Source organism: Diplotaxodon limnothrissa, linkage group LG16 (assembly GCF_057381915.1).
Source record: "Diplotaxodon limnothrissa isolate DT_005_m linkage group LG16, D_limnothrissa_male_GT1.1, whole genome shotgun sequence".
Taxonomy (NCBI): Eukaryota; Metazoa; Chordata; class Actinopteri; order Cichliformes; family Cichlidae; genus Diplotaxodon; species Diplotaxodon limnothrissa.
In genome coordinates, this window is record NC_140611.1 from 30994653 (window position 1) to 31018869 (window position 24217).

Here is a 24217-nt window from a genome sequence, read left to right on the forward strand (position 1 = left end):
AATAATCGCCTCCAATCTGACCCTGAGAATTCTGATATTCTGCATACAGCTTCAGTATATTTAATGAAGCTGTATGCAGAATATTACCCTTATACTATGATCATTTTCTGAGACGCAGACCCTCAGTAGGTGTGGGTGCAAATTTGTTTTTTAATTATTGTTTTTAGCATTTTTCAGCCCTAATAATTACATAAGTACTAGCGATATCCTCAGTAAATTTTCAGTAAATTCTCCTTCCCATTATTGAGCGTAACCAGTGGTTTGTACATTAGAAATAAACAGAGTTTACAGCAATCATGAAGGAAACTTGACAGTGATCCTACTACCTCCTAAATAGTGTTCCTGACTTGGTTAGATGATGTGAAGTTGGTTTTCATAACCATGGCAATAATTGTCATCATCTCTATATGTTTATTTTCATTAAGCCTAACAGTGGCTTTCCTCACTTGCACTGAGATTTCTTTCAACCTAATATTGATAGTTCCAATCTAAAGACACAAAACACAAATTCAGAGCAGTAAAGTGTCTGAAACTGGACTTGACAGTCTGTCAAACTAGAAAGTAAGAAGATAAGCAAACCAGAGAGTCTTTCACATTTTATTAGAAAATAAAAGCCTCTGAAGCAGTTTTTTTGGATATCAGGTTTTGTTGTTGTTGTTGTTGTTGTTGTTGTTGTTGTTGTTGTTTTTAAAGAAATGTAGCAGAGAAGCCCGTTTGCCCCTCTCAGCGAGACCGAGTCGGCCTCTTTTCAGCTCTGTGACGTCTCCTTTAACCTGATGCTGCCTGTTACATGAGCGATGAAGCATCTCAGCAGGTAAATCCCCCCAAACTGGATTGAGCTGTTTCACAAAGAACACAAAAAGGGAGAAATATAGACATTTTATTATGCTGTGAAGTATTGTTATACTGTAAAACTATCAGCTTTCAGGCACTGAGTTTGAACAAAAACAATAATTAATGAAAACATATGTGTCAGAGTCAGGTTTAATATAACAATAGAAATCCAGGAAGTATCACTCAAGCTTCAAAGGAAGAAGACTCATTGAGGGCTCTGTTTATATTTTTTCATCACTAAGAAACCCACTGTGTGAGTCTTGGTCTGTGAGAGGAAGTGAGACAGTTACCTAATAAGAAACGGTTGAGGGAAGCAGCTCGTCGTCTCTGTCTTTACCACATCCTGAAGGTTCAGCAAATTTGTCAGCAGAGTGCCACTCCCACATTTGTCGATCTTTGTCACCACCATCTGAACAATAAAGTACAACTCTCAGAAAAGCGCACAGACAGGATGTCCCCGTGGCTCCCCCAAAAAGCCTTCAGTAAATCCAAAACTGCAAGAAGAATACTAACGGGGCTAAGAGTTGTGAAGAATCCGGCTCCATCATATTCTAAATACTTAATTGTGCCATATTATTCCACTTATCTCAGTCTGTCGGCCTACTTGACTTACATCGTTTCTAAAACTAAAATGGGAGACAAGGCCCTCTGCTGTGGAACCAGCTCCCAGTTTGGATTCAGGACACAGAAACAGTCTCTAATTTCTCTTCTTTTAAGATTAGGCTTCAAACTTTTCTTTGTGATCAAGGTTATAAATAAGTTATGAATCAGATGATCCTGATCCACTGATAACTTTTAAGCTAGTGCAGAAGTGTTAGCACTGTCACCTCTCAACCAGAGGATCCTGGGTTAAAATCCAGCTTGTGGTCTCGGAGTGAAGTCTGACCAATGTCCCTGTGGTTTTTTTCTTTGGATGTAGACACCCTCACACAGGCCAAATGCATACACGTTAGGTTAACCGGCACTTTTAAAGTGGCAAATTACAGTGCTTGGAATGGCACGAAAGCACGGTTAGAATAGTTTTTTATTCTAAACTGTATTGAGTGCCCAGTAAGACTGGAAAAGCACTATATAAATACTGGTACCTTACATGGACCCTCCCTTAGCAAGGATATGTTTCACTTTATGCTTGCTTCTATCATCCTGAACTAACAAAGCAGACTAGCTCTGACACCTGGTGGTCTCTTAAAAACACTGCACTCCCTGATCAGCATTTTAAAGGATTCACTTTGTTGTTGTTCTCCTGCAGTTCAAAGAAATGAACGAGGAACCCGGTGAGTCTAAAATGGGTGCAGCCTTGACTGTAAAAGCTGTACAGAAAATCTATCGGCAAGAGAACGTAGACCTCCTGCCACCTACTACCATGTGACACTCAATAAACTTCACTGACAAGTCTGTCCTTTGCCTTGTAAATCATTAAAAGAATCCGATCATTTGCAACCACTACTTCCATGTAATCATATTTAAAGTGTGTACACTCCCCATTTCTTTTTCAACTTCACAGAAATATCAGTTTTAAGTTTGAAACTGTCTTCGACTGTGCTGTCACAGCCTTAATGTGTTGCAGTGTTTAATCAGCTCAGAGCATGAATAATTGACCGCAGAGTGCGCAGCGAGCGGGGCTGCTTCATTTTAACGGCCAGTTTTTAAATAGCTGAGTGGGAACGTTCAGCATTAATTCAGTGTGGACATAATGATGAAGGACTGAGAAGAAGAATGAGCCACATGTAAGGCGGAGGGGGAGGCACTTCGATGCTTGTTTCCTCCTGGAGAACACGGCGGGTCTGGACCCACGCTGGAGTGGCGGCGCAGTGGCAGGATGGCTGCTGTGTTTGCTCAACCAATGTGATTTCTGTGCAGAGGAGTTTTTTTGTTTCCTGTTCTCATGCTGTCCTCCCATAGGAGTCCAGCATGAGTAGAGGTCTCTTTTTTTCCCTCTTGTACTTTCCCATTGTAGTGTACATTTCAGTGGTTTTCTGTAATGTTACCGATCTCCGACCTGTATCCCCATGTGATGTCTGTGTTGTGTGTGTAAGGTCGGGGGCGGGTCCATTCCACTGCAGGGCAACTTGCATGTGGCGAATAAAGCTGATTGATTGGTTAGTGCTCAACAACTCCACCAAAGAGCGCAAACCCAAAGAGACCCTCTTGATCGTGGCTCAAGAGTTGGGAGTTCGCCTTGTAATCGGAAGGTTGCCGGTTTGAGCCCCGGCTTGGACAGTCTCGGTCGTTGTGTCCTTGGGCAAGACACTTCACCCGTTGCCTACTGGTGGTGGTCAGAGGGCCCGGTGGCGCCAGTGTCCGGCAGCCTCGCCTCTGTCAGTGCGCCCCAGGGTGTCTGTGGCTACAATGTGGCTTGCCATCACCAGTGTGTGAGTGTGTGTGTGTGTATGGGTGGATGACTGGATGTGTAAAGTGCTTTGGGGTCCTTAGGGACTAGTAAAGCACTATACAAATACAGGCTATTTACCATTTACCATTTATTCCACAAAATATTCCACATGAAAGCTGATTAAGGGGCCCGGCCGGGCACAGCCCGAAGAGGAGACATGGGCCCATCCTCCCGCAGGAGGCGCCATAGGGGTCGGGTGCATTGTGTGCCGGCTTAGTCTGCTGCCCCTGCGACCCGGCCTCGGATGAAGATGGATGGAAAGCTGATTAAATTTAGTTACTTTCAATCAACTAACCAGGCTTCACTTGTTCTACAAACCGCAAGATCTTAAAAACTTTTTTCGCACCAAATCATCCTGATGATTACAAAACTGAAATTAAGCCAGAGTCCTACCACATACGGACATCGGGTCTCCTCACACATCTCCAAGGCAATCAGATCAGCCTTCTGCAGACCGACGCTGCCATCGACCAACAGGAAGGTCCTCACGAGGCTGAAAGAAGACATGTTACACAAGGTTTTTTAGTGAACACCAGGTTCGCACCAGGAAGACATGGTCGCTCACCATCAGAAAGACAGGAGCACAAACGCTGAGTGACATTTAAGCTCACCGCAAACCTAGATGTGTCACCTGAGACCTGGTGAACATCCATTTAGTTTTTATTAGTTTCAGTGTTAGTTTATACTTATTAGGAACTCCTAAATAAGCGGGAAGGATCAAATTAATATAAGAGACTGCATTTAAAAGCTTAAGACTACTAATGTTAAACATTTTCCTTTTTAAAATGTTGGTTGTCAACCACCTTTTAAGTTTTGTATATATTGTCTGTGAAAGTTCTCAGTCATCCAGGTCATAGTACTCTAAAGAGCTTGGAAAGAAAAGCGCTGATTTTTGTGAACATGTCTTTGTTGCCAAAAACATCACAACAGCAATGACCAATCACTACAAGGCAAACTAAACAGGCTTATATTAGCAGATAGCATTAGCCAAACTGGTTTTTCACTGCAATAAACAACTTTTCCTTACTTACCTCAACCCCTCAGGATAGTTTCATAGCATGATTTCTTTGGCTAACTGTCAGAGGAAATCCTCAGTATTGCTCCATCATAGACATCATGAATAAACAACACAAACAAGTCTTTCATCAGCTCTTCATCACTTACTTTTTCCGTGTGTAGAGGTAAGGCTCTACCATATCCACAAAATCTCTGGGTGCCTTGTGTCCATACCCTGGCATGTCCACGATGGTGAAGGCTTTGCCCACTCTGAAGAAGTTCATCTTCTTTGTGTGACCCTGAAGGTAAGACACAGGCAAAGCTTATGATGTCCAGATATTGATGAACTCAGTCATTGCAGCATCAGTGAGTGTGTTTCAACTTTGTAACATTAAATTACAATGTTTAGTTTTTATTAGTTTCAGTCTTTTTATTTATCACAAGGAGGAGCAGCATGTAAGAAGTTCCAGATGGGGAAAACATGCAAACATGTAGACATCATAATCTCTATAATCAGGCTGATTATGTGTAAAATTAAAACCATTGATATTTTTTGTCTAGTTATTTTTTCCACTCTTACTTTGATTTTCAGATAAGTTTTAAATAACCAGAAAAAATCCTGATTCTTGCCGATTGTTTGCAACCCTCATAACGCAAACACAGAAATGGAAGTGAAAAGATGGAGTAGCATGTCAGTGCAGTGTGTGATCTGGGTACAAGCGAACTTGTAGAACTTTGGCAAACTCATCTGAGGATTTTTGATGTGGCTTCACAAAATTATCACGATCAAAACAACGCAACTGACGACAAAAAAAATAAATAAATAATAATAATAATCACACAGTGTATGCCCAGTTTTATATACACCCTAAACAGATCGCCAGTCTGTTGCAGGGCTTAACACATAGAGACAGACAACCCTTTACACTAACATTCACACCTATGGGAAGTTTAGAGTTACCAATTAACCAATGCTCACTAACTGCATGTCTTTGGACTGTGGGAGGAAGCGGGAATACCTGGAAAGAACCAACACAAACACAGGGAGAGCATGCAAACTCCACAAAAAAAAAATGATGATGACCATGATGGTGGAAATGAACTCAGGGCCTTTTTATTGTGAAGTTTCTATCTGCCAGTTTCTATCTTATTTTTATCCCTGTGGCAAATGTGCATCTTCTGAGCCAATCTCTTTGTAAAACAGTGACTTTTATTATTTTCTACATGTAACACATTTACAGAACACACACTGAATGGTCCCCACACCAACACAAATTCAATTAAAATGTGCACATCATATTACCAACACTTTCTATAGTGCAAAATTTATGTTTTTAACTTTTATGCTCAGTTTTGTCAAACTGAGAAGTATTTTTGATGATAGCAGGGTACTGAAAGTACATCAGTATCTTTTTAATACATTTTCAGTAAGATAACTAATGTTTGAGATGACTGATTTATAATAGAGGCAGATTAGAGTTTCCTGTCCAAGGTCCAAACTCATCACCTCCCGTTATGTCATGGCAGAGGGAATGATGGGAAATTTGCAGCTTAAATAGGCGTTAAACTGAGTGAGGCATACTCATGTGTACCACCTGAAGTAGTTCCCAGAATTTGCTCCATTTCTTAGATGCAGGTATAAAAAAATGTTATTTTTAGAAATTTTTTTTCTACAAGCTAACCCTCGTCTGTGTTTAAGTGAGTTGGTCAGAAATTCTTACATCTCCTCCCTCGCCGTAAGAAAGAAACTGAATATGCAAAGTGTAATTTGAAGTTTCCACTTCCAAAAAAGGTCATAATTTTAAGAGTATTTAAAAAAAAAAAAGCCATCTAATAGTATAGAGCAGATCATTTTAAGTCATTTTCACAGCCAGAGCGGCCAAAGAACAACAGAAAATCAGCAACAATCAGGTGTGAATGTAAACACAGCATTTTATAAAAGAAATACAGCTTTTATAAAAGAAATAACTGAGGTTTGTGTTTGTTCACCACTTTAAAGGGAAACAGTGTGTGGAGCTGGAGTGACGAGTTACTCACTGGAGTTTTAGAGACTCGGACTTCCACCTCAGGGGTGAGAGAAAACAGAGCTTTGATGAGAGACGACTTGCCCACGTTGCTCCTGCCGATAAAACACACCTGGAAAACACCAACAGGAAGTCAGCTGCAGATTTGTGTGCTGTAATTTACAGTTCTGCGATTTTTATCCTGGAATCTTTTTCCTGCTCCAGTTGCCACCATATCACCTTTAGCGCCATTTAGCCATGTGGCACACCTGCCAGGTGGACACTGTCATCGAGCTTTGAACGCTTCGCCTTCTGGAGAAGGCCGAGTGGTAACGGAACTTCTCTGTCCTGTTAACACTCGCTGCCAGAGCTTAACGTTCTTCTCCATGAGGTTATAAATCTGATGATTTATTAGCCATGTTCAGTTCTGCTTCATTATTCATGAGGATGAAGAGACATTAGGTTACATTTTTCATCCATTTAGGGTTGAGGAGGGACGAATAAGCTACTTAAAGTCCACATTCTCTTTCTTTACAGCCATTCTACCTGACCCAGAGTCAGGGAAATTATTCTGCACAAGTGTTTTGCGTTAAACCTCAAGTGACCACTGAAATAACTGAGTAAAGTGATCATATTTTACACAAGAATCCTTTTTTAAATGGTTGTTTGTGCTCCTCATACCTACAACATTTACTTTATCATTCAGTTGTGGTTTTGAGTCACTTTTCTGCAAGGAAGAGTAATCCAACCCGACTCATCTTCTGAGCTGATTTCATTGTCACTTTGAGGCAAAATTTCCACCTCAAACCTTTTCCAGCAAGAAATGTTGCTACCCTCACTCTGTTAGCAAAGAGGCTTTGTCCAGTAAATGTGGCTTACTTTGTGAAAGTGCTTTGAGTGCCCAGTAAGAGTAGAAAAATGGAAATTATAAACCAGAAAGGAAACAATTATATTGTAGTGACAAGAAATGGAAAATTATAGTCAAAGCATCAACATGTTTGAAAGAAGACATGTTGTCATGACGAATGCATGGGGGGAAAAAGCCCACTTTTATCATTAAATATATCATTAAGAGCAAACAGAAATATGCGTAACCCTTCCCTTTGTAATCCACTTTGATCAAGTATTTACCTATTAAACAAACCTGCAATGTACTGTTGGGTAATTATCACCTTACATTAACTATTAATGACAGGCTAAAGAAATTCATGATGGACGCAGCTAAACTGGCATCACTGATTGATTTGTGAACTCCCGTTGATCTCAGCACTGCAGTCCTCAATATCTTGTTTCTGTGGCGTCATATTTAAACAAGAGGAACAAATGCTATGTTTTCAGCTAATGCTGCATCCACAGATACCTGCTAATTAGTGCTCAGTAACATCTAAACAAAATCACTCACCAAAACTGGAGCTCAGACTTTTTGGATGGTCTGTTAGTGAAATGAAGTGCACAACACCCATATTATTGGTCAGAACTATGGAATTAAAATGCTCCAAAACGCTCCAAGAGCACAAATGTGGTCCAGAGGTCCAGTTCAGAGACTCTATTTAGCAGTTAAGAGTCAGCTGAGCGTCTGTGAAAGTTAGTGTATCATGATAGTATCAAGATATGGATTTTGAGCTTGTCTGTCTCACTGTGGCAATGGTAACATATACAGATTGGCATTATCCAGCTTTGTAGATCGATATAGATATAGGCCATAGACTGTATATAAGAGATGGAGGTCACTAGCAACTAAGACCATGGTCTCATCAGAAAAGTGTTTTATGAGGTCACAGATTCAGTGAGTAGGCGTATTCTCTCACGACCTTCTTTTTAAAAGCTGAGGAGTTGCCTCCTGCTGGCCATTAGAAAGAATGCATGTTTACGGCACTCCCAACACCAGAAGTTATGTCCATGATTTATGTACAATGTTTTGAGCAATGCTGTCCTCTGACCTCTGGCTGTTTGAGATCGGGTGCGTGCTCCATCCTTTCTGCAGAGATATAGTAATCGATCTTATGAGACGGTGAAGAGTGGAAGAGCTTCTCTGCCTCAATCATGTCCTCCAAAGTGGGATCAAAAAGCTGGAACTGTGTCCGGTCCACAGACCTGAAAATACAAATATGGTTCAATTTCATTAGAAAATGTCTGTATCAACAGCTACATGCTACAGATTGAAACAGAAGCCACTGGCAAACTCATTTATATTTTTTAAACGGTAAAAATAGTTCCTCCAAATCTTTTACAATAAAAACCTTACTAAAAATGAAGTCTGTCAAAATGATACCAATGAGGTGCCTCATTAGTTAGAAATATGCTGCAGTGTAATATTATATAATAAGATAAAGTTATTCATGTGCAGTTATTTACAGGCTTGTACCCATTATCTATTACCTACACCTACATTATGTTTGTGTAATTAAAGTAAAGAACTGACACGTTACCCTCCGATTTTTGGAGGCTTGCACTCTCAGAGTGCTTTTTATTGCTTTATTATTTATCATTGTCTTACATTCAGGTATTTTTATTTAATTAAAGTGAGTTCACATGTATTGCTGCCTTGATTGTCTTTGTTTTCATTTTGATTCATGAAAACTTTCACACAGATTTAGTTTCATCTGTACATTTTTCCATAACTTACACATACATAAATATTTTAAATTAAATTAGTTGTGAGAACAGTGGCATAATTTCTGTTTTATTTGTCGTAATGTTTAATTTTTTTGTGTCTTACATGTTTCTGTGAAGCATTTTGTGCTACTCGTTGTAATGGGTGCTGTACAAATAAACTTGATGATGTTATCTTTCACAGTTATCAGTGCAACTCCAGCAGATGATGCCAGCTCACGTTCACAAAATCTCCACTACTGATGACTAAGAACCAGCCCTGTTTTACGCACCTGTGCAGGTAAGCCTCCAGCTCGCTGAAGGGGTACAGCAAACTTCGCAACTTCTTCGGGGTAAGTGATGTGACCTTCTGCACCGAGGCCAGTTTATGGATCCTCTGCCCAGTGGCACAGCTGACAGCAACCCCAGGCCGGAGCCGCAGGAGCTGCCGGACAGGAAGCATGTTACCCCGCTGATTTCAGATCAGTCAGACCCTGAGAGGAGATGCACACGCGGAGGTCACCTGACAGTTTCGCACAGGTACAGTCCCCCCTGAACTACAGCAGCATAAAAAACCTCCCCACTTCCACTTCTGTAGTTTAAGTGTGGAACACAGTCACTCACTCTTCATGTTTCATAAAACAGTAAATTAGAAAACGTCCGAGCAGATTCTGCGGCTCGTCTTGTTCTCTGCGAGCTTTTCTGATCATATTTAATGGGGGGCAGGGGGAATAAAAGCGTCCAAAGTGACTCCATTCATTTCCTTATATTACTTACCCGAACACCTCCACCTTCACGGCTTCATGCGATCAGAGAGCAGCGGAGTTTCTTTGAAAATGAACCTTTAAGCCGCGTCCATCGCTTCTGTTTACACACCGTCCTCCATGTTGCGTGCACCGGTCAAATGCATCCGAATGAAACAGCTCAACAACAGTTCCGCGACACAAGTTTAAAATTCCGATTTTCCCCAACGATAGAAACTTTACCGATATACTTTTTTAAAGTCCCAATCAACAACAAAACAAAACAATCGAACAACCATTTTTTAAATATCCTGTTATTCTGTTTTATTTCTCACAGAATGAGATGTTTCACTTCATGCAGAACGCTTTGTTGTAATACATTGAAGTTTGTACTTTTTGTGTAGGCTGCTTAATCTATATTTTTACTTGTTGATTCTTTTTTTAATTTCATTTTATTTTTAGTTAGGGATTCAATAATTGTTATCCATCATTACAAATCTAATTTCAGTGGTTGTTTATGTAGTCTAACATAGGATGAGCAACTCTCCTATTTTTTTTTTGCACTTGTTGACTTGTAAAAGCCTATATGACATTTTTTTTTTATTTCACCATTCATTAACTGTACAGAGAAGGCATCGTTTAAATATGGCAAATTTTTCTTTAAGCAAACCGTATTTTTAAAGTTCTTCATGACTGGGCCAAGTGTCCTCTTTTTTGGAAATCAAAATACGGTCACCCTAGTATAACATCATGAAACTAAAACCATTTTTGTTCATACTAAACATATGTAAACCAACACTGCTTGGTTTACAGGAACAAATTATTAAGACTGTAAAATATTTGGATTTAACAGAAAGTCAAAGTTTATAGAAGGTCCCCAGATCTGTTATTTTTATTTCTCCTTCAATTCTATTCTGTTCTGATGAAGTAGATAGAAACAGATGATAAAAAGCAGTCTCTAGTTCTTGTTTGTGTGTGTATTATTTTATTTTAGCTTAGTTTGGATTGAAGAAGCTTAAAGACAAACAAATTTTAGAAATTTTACCATCATTCAATGATTTTTATTTTTTATTCTTTTAGTCTATTTATTTATTTATTGTTCAACCCAGTTCAGTTTTGAATTTTGTTCTGTTAAAGTGAATTTATACAAAATGTTGCTTCATTTAAATGTGCCTAGTTTTTATTTTTATTGTGGTTAATTTTCACACTGTTTTTCAGTTTTCACTCCAGGATGTCCTTCATAACCTGTCATAAAAATTAAAATGTAGTTCCTGGTTCATGATTTCAGTTTATTGTGTGTTATCTGCTCTTTGTACAGCTTTTTATATCACTGGCTTTGATAAGTGCTACACAGATAAACTTTATAATTATTATCATCATACATGGCACAGCATATGATGATAATCTGTGTTTCCTTTTGAAATGCTGCTGTGATCTGTAACAGCCCAGTTTACACTCTAAATCCCGCTGATGATACCAGCTCCCATTCAGAAAACCTGCACGAGGAAAAAGGAGGAGGGAGTAATCCCAGCCCTGTTTTCTGTAACTGAGACATTTGTGAACAGACGCTGGCAGCTGGCCCATCAAGCTGCCCATCATCCTGTTTCCCATGAAAATGTCATGTTATGAAACATTTTTCCATGTGGTTTAAATGAGCAACGCTGAAATGAGTCTGATGATTCCATCTCCATCCCCGTGCTGCTCTAACGTCACTCTGCTTATTAAAAGGTGATTTATGAGCGTGAATCCTCGCTCAGATTTCCTCACGCTGATGCACAGAAACATTCCTGGTACAGCTCGAGCTGTCTCATACATCCTCCCTCACCCTCTCACTGAGGATTACTCAGGATTAGAAATCTGACGTTTAGGCCGAGCACGCCAGAGAAATGTCTCTATAAATTTGCCTATAGGAGGTGGCAGTGATAAGAGCGACTCCAGCCTCGCTCCCCCCACAGCATTCTTCTTCTCTGAGACTCCCGAAAGGAAATGGACTTTCATGTGGAAATGGTGGCAATAGAGCAGTTCTCCTCCTTCCTGTAATACTCTCATATTCACCCAGCTTTGACCGATGGTTTGTAAAGCAGACTTTTATTTCAAGAAGGAAACGTTGGGCACATTTTGGGGCTCTCATCTATACCTTCACTCGCCACACGGTGGCAGCGCAGACTGCTGAAAGCACTCATCCACATATGTTAAACATCCATCCTGCTGCTCCATCTGCTTTTATGATTCATAGTATGTTCACTGAACACATTAATTCACAGTCACCGGCTTACAGCCCTCACATCCCCCCGTGCTTCAGTCTTTTATGTGCTAATACCTGCAGCTTTTTCATTACCTCCCATTTAAGAAAATATATGCTGGGAATCCAGCTGCATTAAGTGTCTGATCAAAGTAGAAGATGGAACTGGTTGGTTCTCCCTTTACTGTGTCTGGCACACGGAGAAGGAAGTGGAGCCCAGTTTACAAATTAAAAGCTCCTCTCTGCCTTACATTATCATTTTATTATTTCACAGAGGGATCTGCAGCAGGGGAGACTCATAGGTAGAAGTCTTCGAACCATTAACCACAAATCGCCCTAAAAAATCTATAAGAGGGAGCATCAAAGGTGAATAACTGCAATGAGCCTGTACTGCTCTAGCTCAACCCCAGTCCGGTGCGTTTAGTGATTTATGAAGTGACACATATCAGACAACTGGCAAATGCAGGCTCATTTAAATGCTTATATAGCATCTGGAAGGTTTTTTATTTTTATTTTGATTGAGTGGGTGTCCCTTTGCTTACTTTTGATAAGTCAGCATGGCTCTCTGTCCATCCTTGCGGTTTGTACCTCACAGAGAGCCTTCTTGAACTTCTCGTGACAATTTTGTACCTTAATGTGATGCTACAACAAGGATTCTTAAAAGAAAAAATCCAAAGATTAATCGATGTGCTTGGAAACAAGTTATCCTTTGTATTTTTACATTTTGAGTGCAATTAGTTTCTATCACAAAGTCATGTTTCATTCAGACTTTAAGTATGGAATTAAAAATATATTAAATATCATCTTAAAAGCAGACGTAACCAGGTCTAGGGGGATAAATGATGGGAAAGGGATGAGAGGGACCACAGAGGTGGGGAATGGTGAGCAGGGTGGCCATGAGTGCTCTCATGGCTCTGTGTCCCCATCCTACACTGTGAGCCACAAGATCAAATGCCAGACCAATCAATCGTCCACCAAGCAGACATCTATAGCACGAGCCATGATGGCCTTTACCTCCCCAGGGTGCATATCAATAAAAAAAAGAGATATCATACAAAATTGATTGTCCCCAAACAACCTGCACACCCACACCATCAAGCCTGAGAAAAGCCATCGTCACTCGTTGTGTTACTAATTCTCTTTGCGTCTCCATCTGTTCCTTTTGTTCGGTTTGATTTATGTCCAATTATTACTGATTTTTATCTACTATCACTTGATACACTTGATTTTTCCATATTTTTATAAAAAATTTTCTTTTGTGTTTTATTTTAAAAAATTATTTAATCGCTTAATATTTCATACAAAACATTTTTATTGTATTTTTATGTTTTTTTTATTTGTACTGTTGTTACGTTCCATTTAAAATTTGTTATTAATTACACTGAATTTAATTGTAAATGTATGATTTCATCTTGTAATTGATTTAAATTGTTCTTTTTTGGATAGATAAAATCTGCAGTTTCTGAAACAATCTGACGATCTTACTCTCCACGTCTAGGCTTTAAAGCTATTCTGCTTCTATCTATGCAAAATATGTTCCAGTGGTGATTTGTCATATTTAACATGTCCAAAAGTTTCCAGTAATTCGTGAATCATGCAAAGCTAATCTCGTTTAGTTCACGAATACAAAAAGAAAAAGAAAAAATAAATAAACATAAATAGCTGGAAAGGCACAGAATAGCTTCTATTTAACATTGGAGAGCAAAGAAAGAAGTCCAGCTGCAACGCTGCGCAGCCACCCACAAACACCCACACATTTGCTTCGATGGCGCTTTAATCTCTTTCTCGATTATCACAGAGCTCGACCTCCATGACCTTTTCAGGCCCATTAAATGCTTCATTTGCATGTTAACCAGGCAAAGGCCAACCCCCCCCCCCCTCCCCCAGGCACCCCCACCTTTCCTTTGGCCTCCTCCCAAAGCGAAGTGACAGTGCCACAATGGAGACGTGCGCCACCAGAATACCAAAGCTCGCCCCTCCCCATCATTCCTTGCTTTTGTCTGCTCCATAGGATGAAGTACAGAGGAGTTTATCGAGTCAGGAGGTCAAACCATCAATACGCCTCATGCAAACACCCTTGACAGTCACATCCACCAGCCACAAGGGCAAAAAGACAACTGGAGATTAACACGGCCTGTGTTTGCTCTGTTGCCCATCTGGCAGAGCTGGGAGCTGTCAGGTCTCACACCTGTGGCAGACCATTCACCAGCGGTCAGCACGTGGAGGAGAGGAAGCTCATGTCTCCCTTTGTCTGTGTTAAATAAACACTCAGAAGAACGAGGTCATCCACCCTCCTGTAACCTGCAGATCAGTAACATTTATCCTCCTCACCAAACTTGAGCTAAGACTGAGTGGAGCTGCACCTCTTTAATGAGAACAGTGTAAATCATGAGCTACTGTGATACGGTCTCGTCACTCCTTATTCTTCTCTGTGTCTCTCTGAAAATCTCCCATGAACACAGCATAAACATTTTGGCAGGCGCCGCTTGGAGGATATTAGAGCACAAGCTCCGAGCGCTCAGGGATATCGATTTTCCTTTAGCGGGCCAAGAACCTTGGCTCTCCTGGCATCGATACGTTGAGGAGAGGAGGCTGAGCAAGAAGAAATGACCTTGAGCCAGGAAGCAATCACGACAAATAAAAAGCCTGGGAAGGAAACCCAGGGAAACAAAACACGGAGGATGTTAAAGGGTAAAGAGACTGTGGGCTCTCCAGAATCCCAATACAGATGAACTCAGATTATTTGAAGTTTAAAGGAGCTCTTTGCTTCCAACTCTTATATTTTCCCTTGGGATGATGCCTGCATATCTGTTCAAGCTGGATTTACATTAAATAATTAGAGTCTGTGCATAAGCTGTGCATCTAGACGACTAAAACTGGCAACTGAAGACATAAAAAGCACATCCAGAACGCATGCAAACATCTTCCTTCAGCAACACGAGTTTCACTGCTCAGTTTAAACTCAAAGCAGAGGTCAGAGGGTTTAAATCTGCCTGCTTTCATGTATACTGTAACCGGCATGTACCCTAACTGCTGAAAATAAGATGGTGTTTCATAAAAGCAAAAGTGTCAGATGGAAAAAATAGCACCATCTAGTGTTCACATGAAGACAATTTAAACTTGAGCAGCCAGAAGGACTTTAATTTTTTGCTTTTTAATCTTTAACCTTTTTAATCAGTTTAAAGATGTCATATTTTGCTCACTTCCTGTTTTTATTCTCGGATTATACTAGAATTAGAGGGCTTCAGTTCATCCACTCTCTGAAACAAGCTTTTATTAGCTTGTCCTCCTTTAGTTCAGGTTTCCTATAATTGGCTGATTTTGAAAAAAAGAAAAAAAAGAAAAAAAAAAAGAAAAGACCAGCAGGTGGGTGGAGCTTCTGTACTTGTGACATGACCACAATATGAATATCACCTCTGTGACGCCAGAAACAAAAAATGTGTGAATCTGAGTGTTTTAGGTATTAACACTAAAATGTTTCTGGGGAATTTCCCAGTTAAAAGAGCTGTTCAATTCCTCAGAGTGTCTAAAAAATTAGAAAGAAAACATTGGCTACTGACCATCTGACAGCGTGTGCCATTATCCGATCTCCTCTACAAACCAGTTTTGAAAAGAGCATCGATCAGCTCTTAAGTCAAGACTGGCAGGATGAAGATATGCTCAAGAATCATGTTTGTTGGGCTTAATTTTGCATTTCATTCTATCTATTTGTACCGTACCTACATTATTTGGTGCACAGATGAGATGATGGTAGGTAAAAAACAAAACAAAACAAAATACCCAAAACTTGTGATTTAAGGGTTAGATCATTTTAGGTTTTATATTTCATATCAGCTTAGATGATTTGAGTCAAACCTATCCTTCTGAAAGTTAAAAATCTCCTGAAATTTGTATAACAATTTTGTCTTTGCCTCAGAGTTGACCTTCTGTTTAGATTTCTGGCTTATTTTAGCTAATCTGCTTATTCCAGAGAATTTGTTGATGCTACAGTCTGTTTCAGGTCAAGGGGAAATGGAGTTTTACTTGTGTTTGCATGCTCCAACAATAAATAGCACCTGAAACAACAAGCACAGACTCCGTATTTCTTTTTCTGGGTCATATACAGAGTCATAGGAGACCAATTAAAAACCACAGGACACCAGTTCCTTCAGGAGCAACGCAGCGATCTATCTGCCGTGGGAAAAGTGGAAGAAATGAGAGATGAGGTAAATGGCATTGAGCTGATAGGCCTCGATCCAGAAACTGTGAACTGTTGTTAATTCATCTGATGCATTTGTCAGTGTGGAAATGAAGTGTGATCCTCCCACAGAGCTGCGCTGTGAGGTAACCTTCAGATTTATTAGGTCATGTTTCAGGATTTAGACTGCTCCCCACTTCAACAAGACCATTACCACTGCCAGCAGCTAACTCTCTCTCTCTCTGCTCCCTATTGCTTCTTCTCTACAGTCTTTGTCCGTCACACACTCACAAACCCACAATCCTCTTTGTGTCTCAGTCTTTCTCTCTTTCATTCCACAGAGATGATTTATTTTGTTTCTCCCCCTCTCCTCCTCCTCCTCCTCTACTCCTCAGCCGCCCTCGGGGTCAGCGCCGAGCTCCATCACTCTGTCTGGATTCTTAATCCCCACACTGGAGACGCCCGTGCCAATACAGGAGAATAACAGATTAAAAAAACGCATCCAAAGCCCCGAGTATCTCCCCTTCCTCTGCCTCTGTCTCTGCCTCCCTCCGTCCTCACCACAGATAAGTGGAAAAATAAACTCGGGGGAAGCTAAGCCGGAGTTGAGAGGCAAGTCATCGACCCAGGGATGACAGGGAAGCTTCCAGCACGGTGGTTAATGAAGGTGATGCAGTAAAGCAAGGCCCTCTGCAGAAGCTCCTCTGAGTTATAACACCGGAGCCTTGGGAGGTGACACGAGTGCTGGCAGGAAGGTTTCCACTTGGCTGCAATTGTCTAAGGAAGATACATGGATGACCCGCACAGGCAAATACACGAGTAGCTGAACATAAAAATAATGAAACCCAGGACTCTGCTTCCACATAACTAAAACTGATGGCATCTTCACCTCAGGGAGGTCAAAGTCACAACTTTGGCTCCAAAGTGAATGGTGGGTGGATGAGTATTAAAGGGTTTCATTATGGAAAATGTAAATATACAACTTAAAAAAGCTTTAATCGGACAATCCACCAATCCATGGCTCATGCTAATATTTGCATGGCTTTACAACAAACCGGTGACCTTAAAGCAGAATCTTTAGACAAAGCGGCTGCCGTCCTTTTGTTCGGGTACGAGACTCCCCTCCCTGTTGTGTGAGAGATGGGAGAGCGGAGAGGAGGGAGGGCTGAGACAGAGCAAGATAATGGCTGTGTCAGTTTCACACTGCTGTCCTCTCAAAATCTGAGCCAGGGGGAAGATGAGAGGAAAGTGGAAAGCAAGTGTATTTGTGCTTGAAGCAGTATTTTCACCTTTAAAACCCACCGACTAGGTCTGAGGCTGTTTTTGGTTTTAGCCATATGCTAAATGCTAATTTTCACATTTTCAAAAGATGCTTCATATCAAAAGAAATCCTATATTGTGGCATTGCATGATTTTAAATGTAGGTATTTAAAGAGAAAAAATAGAAATGTAGTGCCTAACCTTAACTCAAGATTTTATTATCAGGACTGAATCTCTTAACCTTAGCAAGTGATGTTGACTTGCCTCATCCTAAACAGACATATTCCAATACTTCATGAGGTGAAATTATATTATAAGCCAAATCACAAGTACTTTGGTAACCAGCTGAATTGCACAAAGCTAAACAGATGGATTCAAATGCTGGATCAACTCTCAATATGAACTCTCAATATAATGCTGGATACTTAAGTCAATAAAAAAGGGAAACAAATGCAGTTATGGAGTGACGTAGGCACTGGTGGTTTGAATGACAAGTGATGGCCTGTGAATTATCTTTGACTTCTCTGCTCCAAACCACCTTAAAGTTCCTTAAGAAATCCAGTTTGGGATTTCAAAAATTCACCTGCATGGACTTGTACCATTTGTCCAGGCAAGAAAAGAGTTATTGAGACACAAGGATAAAGACAGGTGTCAACGACAGAGCAGTTGTGGTAGCACAGCTAAATAAACACTTTACCCTTTTCTCTCTATGAAGGCTTTTTTTCACTCTTCAGCTAATCCTGGTTTCTATTACATATGCATACTTATACTGTGATGTGTATATTTTATATCAGCATGTTTACACAAAACAGTTCTTGGCCTTAACACTGAAAAGCTGACTTCACTATCTGCTGATTCCAGGAACACTGGTGACCCTGAGAGCCGACAGAAAAATCAATCAAAACACTGAACTCGGTCTGATTGACCAAATCATCACCAAAATGCACAACAGAAGCTCCTGTGGGCAACAATGACACAACACAGCCACAGTCCCACTCATTTCAGCTGGATACGCTTTTAACCTGCTTCCACCCCAGCTCCTCCTTAATGCAAAAGCTGGTGTGTCTCAGTTATGCACTGAAGCACGAACTGAAAGCTGATCTCAGCTACACACCTGTAAAATTTCCTGACTGGAACTTGTAATATTGACATGATAAAATTAGTCACCAGACAGACACATAAACACCTGCTGAAGTACTTCAACCAGCCTTTGTGGTTGCACCTACTGCTTTAGGTGTCTCCATAGTAACACATACAGGCACACAACATAGACAGACTAACATAGGGCTTGTATCAGCTGGTCACATGAGTGTTTTGAGCTACGCAATTGCATGTCCAGCATGAGTTCTCCCACAGATATGTGGGATGAATCAAACTACCAGTTTCTTACACTTTTTTCAAACTAGCCATTTTACTTTTGTGTCATCCAGTCTTAAAAAACATTCATTGCTGCAGGGTTTACTGAGAGGTTTGGTATCATGAAGCTCCAACCCCCAAATTCCCTGTATGGAACAAACCAATGCAGCGATTTCCACATGAAATCTGAGGAAAAGTATTGTGGTTGCAAAAGAAAAGAACTTATGTGTCTTGCTATGCATATCTTGTGCTAACAGCTCCATTCTTCACCTCTAAATACCTCAGGAGGTTGGTTGAAGAGGGATGCACTGTCCTCCCTCCTCCTCCTCCCTCTGTGTCCCTTTAAGGCCCCGACAACAGGACATCACTGCACCCAGAACACACACTGTTGGCTCATTGTGACTCGTTGGACTCGGACAGCACGGCACAATGTGTTTATTGGCTGCATGTGGCGCTTTAGCCATCCGGCTCCCACCCCCACACGGGCCCCTGAGCTCAGTCTGCATGGTGCCAGTGGCAGGTGGGGGCTCCGGCTGGACCGTAAGGTCATCTGTGCGGGGACGATGAGGCGGAGGCTGAGAAGGGGAGGGCAGAGTGGATATGTGTGTGGACAGTGAGTGAAACAGAGCAGGGAGAGTCTGTCTGCAGGAGCAAAGAGGATTAAAGCCAGAAGTGTGTTTAGTGAGGGAGGGGCGGGCGGAGGTAAACAGCGAAGGAGCAAAGCGCTGTTCAGGTTGAAGAGAGAGAGGTCGGGAGAAAATATTTGCTGTGTTCTCCGTTACGTAAATCCACGCTTAATTATTGGAAGTGCTGGAAGTTAGTATCACTGTAATTCCTTTGACAAGAAGCCAATGAGAGTTTTCCTAGGCCTCCGAGTTATCAATGAAAATAAGATATGTGAGAAATAAAAGTTTAGAGTCAGAAAAGATTATCCTGCTGAACAAAAAGTGTATGACTCATAAAGTAAAATATTGAAGCTAGGCTGTAAACAAACTATACCACGGTCCCATGACTTTAATGTCAATGGCTTTACGTTGCTGTATTTGGCACGATAGCCTGGATATCCCCAAACATCTTCCTCAGTCTCAATGAACTACTTGTTAGCAACTAGTTAAAAAAAAATTACACAATTACTTCAAGACAGAGAACTTGAACCGCAAAAGGGTAACTGGGTATTTCCATATAAAACCAACCAAATGTGAAGCAAATTCCCACCTGATCTTTTCACAATAATTTGTTTTATTTCTTTGTACAATAACTTTATCATATTTAATGAAGTTGTAAATATTTTTAGAATGACAGGCACATAGGACTGAGCCAAAATTTGGTGTTCATTAGCTCAAGTTACTTTTTCCAGGATTTTTGAACCCTTATAACCATATTTAAGCTCCAGTTAAAAAGGCAACAAATTACAGTCTAAAGGCAAAATCTGTTTTTAGTTCAATATGATTCTTTCTATAACCAGCTCGGAACATCAATATGATGGGACACATCGCAGTTTGAATAACGTGCAGCAGTTCAATATCTGTGACACAAAGGAAAAGAAACCAGCACTGGTACTCTGGATGTTTGATGAGTTTTCTAATAATTTGCTGGAGGAAACATCAGAAAAGTGCATTCTGGGTAAATTTTCAAGGCTTGTATCATGATGGGGCATAGGTGACTATTCAAAGCACATTAGATCATATGAAACTCTTTTTCTAACCTACATTTTAACATCGTATGCCAGATGACATTGGCATTTACATTCTCTTTTAAATAATTTGGACGCATTACATAATTCAAACAATTTAAGGCCCTAGGAATTTAAGCATGCATGAGGTGGGAGGTGATTTTTTTATGAAATGACCCAATTTATATCTGAGTTTTAGGACTCATTGCTGCAGCACTCCATCCACATCAATAATGCAAAAGAAAATCATACTCTAAACTGTGGCTGAGGGGGACCGAGTAGTTCAGCTAAAGTTTAAAGTGTGGCTGTGATCCTGAGTTGATTACACCCATTCACACAGAGCAGAATAGAAAATGACTTGAGTTTTATTCATATTTATGAATATGGCCAATTTTTGTATTCGTTGGCTATTTGTATCTCCAAAGTTGAATGTTTTTTTTTTGTTAACTAACACAGGTTTTATTTTTGGTGTATATTTACTACAAGTAAGTATTTCATATTTCGGCACTTTGTGACAAATTTAGCTTCAGTTGTCAAATATAATTAAATGCTCTTAACTTACAAAAGTTCATCTCTCCCATCCCTGCAATACCTATAGAAGTTGTTGCTGAGATACTTGACTTTGGCCTGAAGCGTTGGAGTGACCACATGGCATCTGTCTGTCTGTAACACTGGTGTGCAGAACAGCAGACACAGACAGAGCTGTTTGATGAGTTCTTAACCTTGCAAAGCCTCATAAACATCCTGCAGAGAGACCTTCCAACTGCTCATTCCTCTTTTTGTGTGCAGACTTGTGTGTTTTGTGTGCCACTCTCATCCGATCGTGGAATTTGCCGCTTGCAAGTCTTTCACTTTGAGACGACAGCGCGCTGCCCTCCGTCTTGTTAGAGTGGTGATTGATTGAGAAGGTCTGGCAGTCCTGAGCCCCCTGCTCGGTTCATTTGTTATACATTTATAGTTCATAATCCATCTGCTCTCACCTCTTCACATTCCATGCCATTTTTCATCCCTCCTTTTGTATCAGGGGGGTCATTTTTCTATACGCCTGTGATAGATTGTTTAGTGTCTGCAGCCTATAATTGGCCCAGATAGTGGGAAGACTCACATGTGTTTATGATTAGAGCCCGAGGCTGTGCGGAGATCTCTTCATCATCACTCACAATAGCTGTCGAAACCTCACTTATTGCACTAAGTTGATTCATTAAGCAGTTCCAGGGCGTGTTGAGGGTAGAGTGGTGCTATGTGTAAAAGTGGCACACAGTGAGCATTTAAAAAGATGGCAAATAGTGCAACTTTTCCCCTTATTTGTAACTTAAAGCGCAGTCGATCCTTACTGCATGTGACCTGCAGGTGCCAGTAGAGGACCATGCATGAACGAGCTGCAGCTGAGTCACTCAGAGTTTACCATCTGTTGCTCTGCAAGAGTTCCCGGGAGATGCCAGACACGGGAGGTAGAGCTAATGCTTGTTACAGCCTCATCCCAGGTTTTATTAGTGTTTTTTTTATTACTATTTATCCCCACAGCTTTCGACTCTTTTTTTCCTGGTCACTCTTCGCAAAGCCTGAGGGAGGGTGAAGCTTTTACTGACATGGCCAACTTCTGGGTCAAGACAAAAAGTGGCCTGAAATTAAATCCTCCTGAAAAAGAAAAAAAAAATCTAATACACACAATTTATTTTAATGATAGCTTAGCTTTATTACTGAAATGAAAAACCCAAATTGAACAGATGACGAGCTGCACTCGGGCCAATGTGAAAACAACCAGAAGCAGCTGAAAAATAGCAGAGAACATGCAAACTCCTCACGCTTACAGTAACTACAGGACAAGGTTAAACAGCACGGCTTTCGAATTTGCAAGCCAGAGGAATTTTCTGACCTCGATTTGTGGTTGCATGCCAAACATGGTTGTAAAGATTTTGGATTAATGTTGACCTATTTTCCAAACAGGGATTTTTCAAATCTATCAGCACAGCTACTTCACCTATGCATGACCTACAAATGATAAAATTCAAGCTTAATTTACTGCTAAAGAATAACTAAAAGATTTACTATGGAACATTGCATGTTGAATTTACTGCTAACATTGCATGTTGAATTTACTTACTGGTTGTATGGATGATTCACCAAGATTTAGAATCATTTGTGGTTTGTTCAATCTGTCTTATATTTATTATAAAATGCTGTATTATTCATTGGTGCAGTGTTATTAACTCAACATTTATAGTTATTGAGACATTTTAGGGGGAATTAATAGAAAAGGACTAAAAAGGTTTTGACATTCCACCTTAGATGTACAACTTTTATTCATATACATTAAATTTTTCAGTACAGTGTCACTAAGGGAAACATTGAGCGTACATACAGTATGTTTCAGCAGTGAATTACAGCCAGTTTTATTGTCATCTTGCTGCTTGTCATGCTGCATGTTAGCTTTAGTGAACATGAGCTAAATGTGCAGGTTTGAGTGGAAAGTGCTCCAAGCAGATGACGATCAGGCGAAAGCGCTCCAGAAATAACAGTGTCAAAGTGAGAGCTCCCTTCAGTATCAGGCAGGAACCCACCCACAACCCCCACAGCGGGTGTTGTAATCTGGATGGATGACTGACCTCTGTGTGTGTGAGAGGAAGAGAATCCTTAGAGCAAAGTGAGGGTGGTGTGTAATGAGAAAGAGTCTGATCTCGCTCACCGTGTCACTAAAAGCACGCTTTGGTGGCTCGTTCCCCTTCTTTGTCCTCATCGCTCCAGAGGACAGCTGTGCTTTTTTTGTCCTGTTATGAGACCTGCAGCTCAAGTGAGGACACTGTCACACAGAAGGAAAAGAAATATCATGGTGAAGTATTGACAGCTAAGTATGTCTGAGTTCTAACCTGACGTGTAGATGGGTTTAGCTTAGCTTAGCATAAAACTCAAGAAAGCCTGCCATTGTACAAAATAGTAAAAAAAAAAAAGTCAGTTAACTTTCACCTGGAACCCAGAAACAGCAGCTTTCCTTCATTTTGTTCATTAATAAGTTAATGAAAGTAATCCACCTTGGGAAAAGACAGCATTAGAAGTGTAAGTAGCTAATCGGCAGCTAAGACCAACGAACCACTGCTGCAAACTTGGCATTAAATATCTCCAAAGACCTGCACAGGTAACATGCTAACACACAAGCAATAGTTAACACTGAAAGGCTGCAAAGCCAAAATGATGCTGAACAGCAAACAGAAGCACAGACCTGAACCATGGTGTACAATGGTATAGAAGCTTGTGTCCTGCTACTAAAATAAAAACATATTTTAATATTCATGAGCCAAAAAAAAAGGTTATTGTCTCAAAATTCCAGCTTGCTAACTTAGGCTCTTGAGAAAATCAGTTAAAACTGAGAAAATAACTTGAAATTTTGACTTATTGTTGACTTATTGACTGGTTAAAAAAACAGAGATTTTTTTCAGCGGTCGAAACAAGCTTTCCTATGAAGTGAAATTAGAGCGTGTTAATGTCACGAAAAGGCTTGGTTAGCAATATTAACCTTCACACTCTATGGTTCAGATGTATGCTAAATATTGTTAAGTAACATTATCTTATAGGCATACTTCTATAGCTCTTGAGGCTGTTTAGTTTCTACCATAGTCCAAATTTTAAACCTTTACCACTGTTTTATGTCTCCAAGTGACCATTCTGAGTGGGAGGATGAAGTGCCAGCTTTCAACAAACACTAATTACCTTGGTTTGCAAGCTAGTTAGGTTTGAGTGCATTGTGCAAAGATGCCTGATTAGTTTAGTAAAATCCAAATAAAATCTGATAATTTCACTCATCAAAACTGGAACAGTTTGTTAGTACAATTAACCGCAGATCAGCCAAAATCTTGATCAGCTAATTGCATTAAAATGCTACAAAAGGATCCCCAAAACAGCCCAATTAGCTGAGGTGAGGCCTAGCAGACAGCTAGAAGCTACAGCTGCCTGTG

General features: G+C 40.4%; 1 protein-coding gene across 1 annotated transcript; it reads right to left on the minus strand.

The window, feature by feature from the left end:
- Positions 1-593: 593 nt before the first annotated feature.
- On the minus strand, positions 594-9705 carry gtpbp8 (GTP binding protein 8). The gene is made up of 8 exons (XM_085374728.1): positions 9595-9705; positions 9111-9311; positions 8166-8319; positions 6260-6358; positions 4391-4521; positions 3620-3719; positions 1125-1243; positions 594-839 (listed from the first exon to the last, which is right to left on the minus strand). Exons 2-8 carry the CDS (start codon positions 9278-9280, stop codon positions 749-751), a joined length of 864 nt encoding a protein of 287 aa, XP_085230854.1. The 5' UTR covers positions 9281-9311; positions 9595-9705; the 3' UTR covers positions 594-748.
- Positions 9706-24217: the final 14512 nt, after the last annotated feature.

Excerpts from the sequence above, each read along its gene's own strand:
- gtpbp8 (XM_085374728.1), bottom strand. The coding sequence starts at position 9,280 with ATGCTTCCTGTCCGGCAGCTCCTGCGGCTCCGGCCTGGGGTTGCTGTC. Across the intron at positions 3,720-4,390 it reads TACCTCTACACACGGAAAAA|CCTCGTGAGGACCTTCCTGT; the intron begins GTAAGTGATGAA and ends GTCTTCTTTCAG. Across the intron at positions 1,244-3,619 it reads AGACCCGATGTCCGTATGTG|ATGGTGGTGACAAAGATCGA; the intron begins GTAGGACTCTGG and ends TTTATTGTTCAG.